Source organism: Acanthisitta chloris, unplaced genomic scaffold (assembly GCF_000695815.1).
Source record: "Acanthisitta chloris isolate BGI_N310 unplaced genomic scaffold, ASM69581v1 scaffold3338, whole genome shotgun sequence".
Taxonomy (NCBI): domain Eukaryota; kingdom Metazoa; phylum Chordata; class Aves; order Passeriformes; family Acanthisittidae; genus Acanthisitta; species Acanthisitta chloris.
In genome coordinates, this window is record NW_008685177.1 from 8,074 (window position 1) to 18,722 (window position 10,649).

Consider the following 10,649-nt stretch of genomic DNA (forward strand, 5'->3'; position numbering starts at 1 on the left):
GGGAGGTGATTCTGCCCCTCTGCTCCACTCTGGTGAGACCCTACCTGGAGTACTGAGTCCAAAAGAGGGCCACCAAGATGCTCAGAGGGATGGAACACCTCTTCTCTAAGGAAAGGCTAATGGAATCAGGTTTGTTCAGTCTGGACAAGAGAAGGCTCTGGAGTGACCTTATAGCAGGGAGAGAGCCTGCAAGAAAGCTGGAGAGGGCAATGGCATGCAGTGACAGGACAAGGGAGCAAATTCTTTACTATGAGGGTGGTGAGGCACTGAAACAGGTTGCCCAGAGAGGCTGTGGATGCCTCATCACATGGGAGATGTTCCAGGCCAGGTTGGATGAGGCTTTGAGCAACCTGGTCTAGTGGGAGGTGTCCCTGCTCATGGCAGGGGGGTTGGAACTAGATAATCTCTAAGGTCCCTTCCAACCCAAAACATTCTACGATTCTGTGATCATTACAAATTCATTTGTTTCAAAACCTGATTATTTCCTAAATTATTAACTCTATTAGTCTATATCTTGAACTCACTAACCCAGAAGAGTGTGGTTTTAATAGAAGAAACATTGCCTGGAATATGTGGTATTAATAAGCAGCACTCTGACACGTATGCTCTAAGTCAAAGAAATATCTGAAAAGCATGGTTGTAATAAAATACTGTTGTGATATAATTGCACAAAGGAACATTACAAAATTTTGATTTCATAATCATCTGCTCTCTGTAATTCAACAAGAATATTTTTGTAGTTATTTGAAGTAGTAGTCTTCTAGTTATAAACTTCTCATAGTTTGGCTGACAGCTTGTACTATGTGGCAAGCAAGTCCACAGTGACTTTGCTCCTACTTAACTACATTCCTAAAAATAAAAGTTTATGACAAAAACCCCAAACCCCAAACATGTACAACAGTTTTAACAAATATCAGTCCATCATCACATTATAGTTATCCTTTCTGGGGAGAGATGTGGAACAGACCCACTTATTTCTTCTATAACATGCCTCTTCTCCCATCCTCTTCGAATTCTCCTCAGTTTTCTACTGACACATGGCAAAAGTAAAATGATCTTACCTAGAATTACAATTGAAGGCAGAACAAGGGCAAGAACAAAATTCGGAGGTGTATAAAATCTGTAATACTCTTCTTCAAAAGCTCTTTTCCATCCGTAAATCAGTACATGGAAAGTACTTATAACCAGAGCAACATATCCAAGTGTAGACTTTGAAAAAAAAGAGAAAAGAGGGAAAAATAATTTTATTAGACATCATGTTAAAATCTGTTACCTATTCACTATATTAAAGTAGTCATATGTGGTTTCAAGTTCACATATTCTGAAAAGTATGGACTGAACTGAGCACTGATTTACAGCATATCTCTGTTAACATTACAGGCCTTAGTCAAAGCTGAAATGATGTCAGCCCAAATTCTAAGTAATGGAAGTCAGCTTCGGGATATGCATGCAAATAAGGAACAAATTCAGTGTAGTTATTGGAACAAGATCAGTTGTGACTGGAAATTAAGTTCCCTGTTTCTTAACTATGAGGACAGGTCACTTCCAAGATTTGTGATTATGGAGCAATGCATTCTGCTGGGAGAGAGCTGGGCCCAACACTCCAGATTTTTATCACTCTGAGATATGCAGCTTACTTCTTCACAATGCCCTACATCCACTTGTCTGACATTAGCATAAACCATCCCTTACTTTTCTCCATCAGCTGTTGCCTAGTGGTTAATGGGAATATCAGAACTGCAGGGCTTGGGCATAATAGCACAAAGAAATGATGCAGTTTATGAAAATCAGGCAGTGCCAAATGAAATGTGAAGCAGAAGGTTCCCACAACACCCTGTAGAAGACCTCATCACATAATCTAGAGCATGCCACAGGAGATGGTGCTAATAGGGTCATTCACCATCTCTGTGAATCTGCCTTTTTAAGGACTCTGTAGTTGTAATGCTCTACAGACTTGATAATGTATTAACCTTGACAAAAAAAAGACTATGACTTCTGGTGGTGATCAAATGAAGGAAAACTCTTTTTTTGGGCAAAACTGATGTAATGACTACATTTGATTTGGTTGGGAAACATTTGCAGAAAATCACTGAAACAGAGAATGAGTGTTAAGAAAAGCAACTGGTTATCAAGGCATGGTTTAATTCCAGTAAACAGAGAGGCAAAGAAAAATGCAGCCTAAGGGTCTATAATAGGTGGTGAAAGAATTAATTCTTTCAACTTCAAGATTAAGCAGTTTCTGGGGAAATAAGAATGTCTGAGCTAATAGTACTTTCAAGGATTCACAGATATAATGGCATAAAAAGGAAAATACTTTTGTTAATTTCTAGAGATTTGTACCATGTTTTTTGACTTCTCAATATTTATGCATGTTTTTGCCAGTGGTTTCAGGGCCATGTTGTTAAGCTTTAGACATGTTGCAAGAACAAAGTGCTCCCAAAAATATTCCATAGGAAACAGAACACTCAGAGAACCACTTGTGGATATGAAAATGGCATATGCAGTATCTGAACGGAAGTTCTGGTAAGAAATTTGGACAGCAAACAATACTATTAAACCTGGTATTTTTCTGTGTTATTGCAGATTTTTGCTGGTATGACTGTCCTGGATTCATTGCTGTTATACCATTGCCAGCAGGGAAAAGGGCACAAGTGAATCATATCCCTCATTTCTTTATCAGGATGACTGATGAGAACTATAACAATTCTTGAAAAATAAACAGAAGGGAAATATTATACAGCCATTTCCCATTTTTCTCAAATTTTAATGCTTATTCAAATTCCATTTGTAAGCTGCGGTTTTGAGACATTCATGTATGTCTTTTCTTCTGATGGTCAAAATGGAAGCTAAGAAGTACAGCAGTGCATTCTGAACTAGCAACACAAGGACAAGTAAAACATGCAATGCACCTTTCTTAAGTTCTTTTTTTTGCCCTTTGAAGTGTTGGTTGGGCATGTGCTAGTGTGTACTGGACCATCTCAAACCACACATCTAAAAATCTGACCACAAAGACATTCCTGTAACAGTTCCTGTCAGCTACTGATGCTATCTTCTTCTACCAGGCCCTTAATTATCCTTACCAGGCACTGGATGCTAACTTCTTTAAGAGCAGAAGACTTCTGAAAGCAGCAAGAAGCAATGCTTTTTCTTTCCTGGTATTTTTTCTTCACTGGTAAGTTGACATTGGGCAGCGAGCAGCAATATCAGTTGCAAATCTTGGGAACCCTCTGCCTAGGCTCTAGGATGCTTGCTAGGAAAAGAGGAAGAATATCTTTGGTTGCTTTCCTTCCTTATCTTCTATAATACTGTGTTTCCTGAAAGCTGAGTAATAGATGACCACATTTCCTATGGACTCCCCAATCTTACAGCTTTCTTTTAAGTCCTCCCTGTCTTGTTTCTTTCGCTTCCTGACCAAAGTCATTCTTTTAGCTGATATGGGAGATTCCCAGCCAAGGCTACTGATAAATTGGACAAACTAGCATTGTTTGGGAAAAGAACCAACAGAAGTTAGAGGAGTGGAAAAGATGAAAGAGAAAAAAATCAAAAATATTAGCAGAAAGATATACATATAGACCAAAATGTGCCATGGTGCAAATCTGCTTCAGAAATTTCTACCTTCACAATGGTCGACTAGTTCCAAAAAATTTATATACACGAAAGGTATTTTCTAAATTCTGCATTTATACAAGATACACTTGGGATTCCACCATCAGCAGGATACTGCTAAACTTATAAACTGTCAGTAGCAACTCTGACTGTAATCTTATCCATAAACTTGCTAAATACTCAGGTCTCGATCTTCTTTACTCTGGGGAAAAAGTATCCCATTCCTGTGGGAGAACCAAGACAGGGCAGCCCTTCCTCAAAGGGTATGCACAAGAAAAGTTTTAGTAATACTGTCTCCAGAAAAACTTTAGGATTGTGCTAGCAGAGAAAAGGAATATCTACAAAAAGGTCAGCTTCCTATTACACAAATGGCAGATTTGTAATGATTTTTTCTAAAAAACATACAGTTCAGCTTTCAAAGCCAGTCTGCTCTGCCCACTGCCACTCTGAGTGATGGGTTTTGGACTTGAACTCCCTAGATTGGAAAACAAAAGCTTACATTATATATTTACAGTTTCACATTCCTCAGAATTCTGAAGGACCCAGTGCAGCACTGCTTGCAGACAACATCCTCCATTTCCTTGTATTTTATGTGAACACTCAAGGACTGGTTTCAATAAATGTCTTTTTCTGTTTGCAGTATGTTGGTTTAAGGCTGTTTATTCTGCCTGCTCTGGCAAAGTATGAATTCTTTTGTATTTCTTGCTGATGTCTACCTTTGTTCCTTACCCAAACATGTTTAGAAAAGAAAAAATGAATTGCACTGAATTGGCATTAAAGAAAACCAACACACTAGTTTATCAGCCCCAGCTTGTCACCCTGCCGCTTTCCTCAGTAAGCTGCAACTCTGGGTCACGTTAAGATGTCTGCAAAGTTTCATGCTACATTTTCATCATCTAGGGTCTGAGCAAACTCTTTATTGCTGTCTCGTTCTGTGGTTCCTCTATCTGGATGTTATGAATGTTTCTCTCTTAATCATGATGAAGTAATTTTTGTACAGTGGTCACTCTGTACTGCAGCAATTCCAAGTTTTCTGCTGGACTCTCAGGTCCTGCTAGGACTGACACAGTACCTTTCTTTTGCATCACTATTCAACTCTCTCATATGTCATTCATATTCCTACTCTGAGGGAATGAGTGGAGCCTGCACTGCTTGTCCTGTCAAAGTCCTTTCTCCTTGATGAAGCAGGCTGGAAGTTTTGGGGCTGCTGACACCTGTGCTATGAAACTAGGCTAGGTAAGATGGAGGCATCTCCAAAATAATTGGGGATATCAAAGGCAGCAATGATATCCGGACAAAAACATTCACAACTGGGGCTTCTTTACACATCAGGAAGACTGTGGTAGAAGTCTCTGAGAACCACTGTAGGTAGGGGGGATACTGCTTAAGGCTTGTACTACTGGAATAAGGCTAGAAGACAGTCTATAACTGTGTATGTTCATAAACACAGATTTTCCTAGTAGGACTCAAGGCTGAATATGTTCTAGTGGTAAAAATCTTTTAGCCTTCTTTTGATGAAACTGCATTTACCAAGATGAGCCAGCAATAGTATGTTGCTCTCAGTGGGAAGTGCTGAGCTGAGAAACTGTCTGAGGGCACTGACTGACTGATTCTTCAGCTGTCAGATGCAAAACAAGTTCAGCAATTGTGGCAAGTCATCTGAGGACTAAAGTTAGAGACATACTGCTTTTCCAAGCTGAAAAAAAAAGCAGCATTGAGATGATGGGCTAATAGTTCCACTGTTTGTGCCCCTGACTTAGAGAAGATTGAGAGAAATAAGTTCAAATTCGCTTCATCATATTGCACTTCAGTAGAAGAAAAATATAAAAGACAATAAGCATTATAATGTTTTATCTGTTCTACTTGCATACTGGGTACAATGAAGCTTATGCAGAATTGCATACTCCTTTTACCTTAGCAAGGAATCACTGAAAGTCTGTTTTCTGATTGAATAAAGCAAAAAGAATTTTTTTGACAAGTAACTAAATGAAGAACAACTTACACCCTGAGAACTAATTAATGAAAAAGTGAAGTATCTCTAATATTATCTTTCAGGAAATTTTTAGTAGTTCAATGTATTTTGGGATTTAAAATTGCAAATCATCATAATTCATTACCAATACCAGTTCTCTTCAGCACATCATGCAGAATCAACTGTAACATACCTCCAGAGAAAACAACTTATCCCCAAATAAATTCCTCAGAATACTGACAGATTAAAGTTCATAATTATTTAAATTTGGAACTATTTTGACTTTATTTACAGTGGAAATAACTGCAGTAAGTATGATACAATAAAACATTCCCTTGTAGACACATCATTGTGACTATTGTGTGGGTTTTGACTCAGTCACACAAGCCTGAAATTTGGAAATCTGAGTAAAGAAAAATCAGATTAAAATGCTATGTTTGTGGCTGGAATAAACTGGATAAAGACATCATGTCACTCATGAGTGAATACATATTTTTCCCTTTTGCAGTTAATGTTTTAAATCGCCCAATAGCAGTACTATTGTCCCCACATAGAGAACTCAGGATGGCAGGGATGTTGTAACAATACAATTGGGTATTTACTCCCTCTGGGGACTCAAAACCGTGAGTGAGAATAAACAGTTCTGTCAGGGTAACTCTACTTTGAAAAATGTTTCAGCAAACTTTTTGTAGGCAGTGTTTCAGAAATGGAAACCCCAGGGGAAGGGAAGACATACTTTAGAGACAGACAGATACAGCCATTGAAGTGTTCCCCACCACTCCCTTTAAAATGTCTGTAAATTCTGAAGTGCAACCCAAGCCCTGAACAGCAAAGTCAGTGCCTGTGCTCTGGAGCGAACAGGACTAAGAGTTAGGCAATATTATTACAATGGCTATGCTGAAAAAACTGTTAATCAGAAAAGAATGAGTTAAGACTACAGCCAAAGTCATAAAACAATCAAAACAACAAAACCCCAAACTGCACACACTTAAGAAACTTTCACCATAATGAGTCCTAATAAAATTTCTTATACCTGGCTGCTGCCTAAAACTAATAGCAATTTTGTGTAGAAGTAAACATTAAACTGTTTAATAGAGCCTCTATTTCTCAGTATTTTATGCTGCTTAGGCCTGCCTGTTGTAAATATTTATCTGAGGAAGGAAGGCAGCAGAAGGTATGCCACGGCCTGGAAAAGCCTCTGATTTCAATAAACAAAGTTTTGTATTTTACTAATGAGTATTTTCAGCTAATGGGAATAATGCAGTTGAGAGCTGTGTCAGGTACCACAGAGTGGTGGGGAAGCAAAACTGAATCAATGACACCATGGCTGTCAGAGGGCTGTGTGGGACAAACTAAGTCATCAGTTTTAACTGTTGTGTGCATCTACACATAGTAGTATCTCTTCAGTATCACTGACTTTAGAGAGTTTGTTCGAATTTATCTACTTTGAGTTTAGCAAGGAATTCTAACAATGGAAAAGGAATAGATTAGTGATCATTTGGTCTTAGCTATGTTGGCTATTTAAGACCAAGAAGTGTAAAATGAAAATTCCTATTCTAACACACATAAAAAGCTTCATGTGCCTTCATGGTGATGTATTTGCTAAGCAAGGACATGTTGTTTTTATTAACTTACCAGAGAGACGGGGAAAAAAGAAGCTCTAGTCATGTTGCAATATGCTTTTGTTTTGTGATTGTGATCATGATCAAGGAATTCTAGTTAACAACAAAACCCCCTTATTCAAAAAGTAACACACCTGAATAAAACTGAACTCCCTCCAGTTTAAGGCAGCGTTTACTGAAGGAATGGAAGTTACTGCCAGCAAAGAAAGCAATCCAAGACTCATTATTCCAAAGGAGATATACATTTCAATTCGCCACACTTCTTCCTCATTCCAAGAATTTTCAATATTTGCATGAACCTGAGGAAAGAGCAGAAAGCAAGAACTTTACAGAATATTAAAAATACCAGCAGAAGTTATTTTGCTGAGTTAAGGTCACAGGACAACCATAGAATGGGGTCAAATATTTCAGAGGTTTCCTCATGTCTTGGGGAAAAACAGCTATTTCCTTACTGCTGGTACTGGCTGTTGCTAGATTAGAAATATGTTACACATGGAAATGTAGATGACATGTTAAAAGAAAATGCAACATTATATACCATTTAATCCTGTTATAAAATCAGGTAATTCTGCATATTCTTACACACGGTAAAACAGGAGCTGTGTTCTTGAGCCCCTGCAAATTCAAATTCTGTAACATAAATTGGGTAAATCTGCAATTTGTTTTAGTTTGTTACACTTATAGATAGTTTAGCATGATTTTCTGATTTAATTTCAGCTCCCTATGCAGAGTCCAAGCTAGTTTGCCTCTTTGGCTATTGACATTAGATACATCCAAGAGGGTTCTCATTGGAGAGCTTTTCCAGGAAAAAGCAACAACTCAGAACCTTAACAGCTAAGAAACTTGGATATTAAATGATTTTTCCCCTTTCAGGTGAACTATTGCAATATGACATGTCTTGAAAGGGGTTCACTAGGAATATTAGCAAGTGAGAGTTTTACAATATCATTAAAATAAGTTAATTGCTTAGCAAATGTATCAGTGGGTCCTTTAGTATTACTAATTCTATGTGTAAACAATTACAGTTTCTTGCTGCCTTTTACAGTTTTGCTCTTTCTTTCTCTTAAGTTCAGTTTTTCACACCAGCCCTTTCAGAGTTTGTGGACCTAATCCCTGTAAATTTGTTCCATTTGATTTTATTTCCTTGGTTTGCTTTCCTTTCTGTTCTATCACATCTCCTTCCTGCAGATTTTATGTGCTGAATGGCAATGCTGTTTTTCTGGGAATGCTGCTCTTCTGCCACTTTAAAGGTGACAATAAGCTGCTTTGCTGGTAGACAGGAGCATCAGAGTCCCTTCTGAAGGATGACAGATTTGTTGGAGATTGTTTCAGGGTTATGCAAGACCAATTGTTCCTGGGAACTGTGAGTCAATGTCTACGGAACATAGATGAGGTTCACAGAATTTTAAATGCTTAAAGTGTTTTTACCACTAGTCCAAAATGTTACAAAGTATCACCCTTTTCTAAAAAAAAACCCAACAAAAACCTCACAGGTCTATCTGTAAGCATGCTTACAGTATCTAGCCCTATACTTTTCATACTTGTAAATGCACTTAAGAGACACATATTTCTGCCATATGTTAAGTATACATAGAGAGCAACATGTATGAGAAGTTTGATGCTGTTGCTCTTATCCTGTCTATCCTACATTCTTCTTGTGTATATTACTATCAGGAATTTCAGTAGGACACATCCTTGATTCCCCCTACCACAAAAACTAGACTGCAGCTTGACCCACAAGGTGAGCAAAATGCACAGATGTTTCTTTTAGTCTCCTTATTTGGCACCAGCTATGCATAAGATAACCCATAACATTTTGTGCTGAAAACAGTAGAAGAGATTAAGAAAACATATATATTATATTCATGAGCCATGCACACACATCCAAGGCATTTCTGGCTTACTGAACTAAAGATTGTCTTACCTGTTGATATGCCATGTTGAGGAACAAGTATCGCTCTGATCTCCTCATAGGTAAGCACAGGCTGTACACCACGTGCACTGCGGCAAAGAAAAAACTGAGCAGCCCGAGCTGCTTTCGACACTGGAGCCAGTTGTCCAGCCAAGGTGGAAATTGCCTATACTTAGTGCCATGGTAAAGCTGATAAGCAGCTGCAAGAAGTCCTGATAAATACACTAGAGAAAGTAAAGTGATAGCAACAATTGGTAGAGTCTTGTTCACGATCTCAATGGGGATCTTGTAAAAGTCACCCGGCCGATCTCTCGTGTACGGATGGATTACATCTCTGACGAAGGAATAGATGAAGAAAAAAGTTGCCAGGCTAATAGCAATCACTACTGGCCCCTTCCACAGGGTGAACAGTCTCAGAGGCAAGTTTTCAATCTCCCTTGAAGATGACAATGCCCCCAAATCAATAGGAATAAAACCGAGCTGACGGGCAAGCTCGATAACTTGATGGCGAGCCTGAACATGGTTACTGCATATATAGACCTGTTGGGAAAGTCAAGGGAATTGTCTGTAGTCAGAGAAAGAGACTCATAGGTTAAAAAAAAACCCCAAATAACAAAACCCACCAAAACCCTTATGGGCCTGCAGATCAAAACTACAACACTACTGCTAAAAGTGTATACTATTATCCTACTTCTATCACCAAGATGAGAATGAAATCACACAAAAACGCAGCCAGAGTGCAAATATGCACACTGAATTAGCAACAGAATAACCAAAACACAATTGGCTTTTTCTTGGAGTTAATAATGAGCTGACTGTGGGATATCCTGGTAATCTGCACACTGAAACCCACCCTACTGAAATGTCTACAAGACTGCACTGAACTTGAAACTCTGGCTAAAAGCATTTCAGAAAATCATAAGTTTCTCAAAAATACAGGTATCTTGAACGATGACCCTAAACCAGCTATAGCATAAACAGAAGGCAAAGCAGAGAATCATGTAATCTCTCCATGGGTAAAAAATTTAGCTTAATTTCACAACCCACATTTCCATAGATTCCAGATTTAAATGTTTAACAGAAAACAAAAAGTAGCAGCCAAATAAGAACTTTGTTCTATAGACCAGTTTATCACACAGTGAAAGAAATGCCCTGCCACAAAGTACTTCAAGGTTCCTTTAAAATTTACAATGGACTATAGTTTGCCCAGCACTGTTTGCTGATCATCTGCATTAGAGCAAACATGATCTGTTTTGATAGAATTACTTATAGTGCAGTGCTGTTCTGAAAGTGGATAAAAGGAGTATGATGAGGTTATTTTAAAACTTACGTTAATTCTATACTGAATACATTCTATTTAAAATCTACCTGAAGTGCCAGAAAACTCAGCCTGCAGTAGTCATGTTACACCAGTCATTTCTCACTTGTTTTTCAAAGTTCATAAAGCTGTGAAGGACAGAATTCTTGCACAGGCTTAAATCCTTTGTATCACCTCAGCAAAGCATGAAAAACAAAGGTGCCTTTTCTATATGGGTTT

General features: G+C 38.2%; 1 protein-coding gene across 1 annotated transcript in view; it reads right to left on the reverse strand.

The window, feature by feature from the left end:
- Positions 1–904: 904 nt before the first annotated feature.
- Positions 905–10,649, reverse strand: part of STEAP2 (STEAP family member 2, metalloreductase) — a 10,879-nt gene continuing 1,134 nt past the window's right edge. The window contains exons 2-4 of the mRNA XM_009079627.1: positions 9,125–9,652; positions 7,335–7,499; positions 905–1,209 (exon numbers count right to left, since the gene is read on the reverse strand). Coding sequence (XP_009077875.1) covers positions 925–1,209; positions 7,335–7,499; positions 9,125–9,652 — 978 coding nt within the window. The 3' untranslated portion in view covers positions 905–924. The remainder of the gene's footprint in view (positions 1,210–7,334; positions 7,500–9,124; positions 9,653–10,649) is intronic.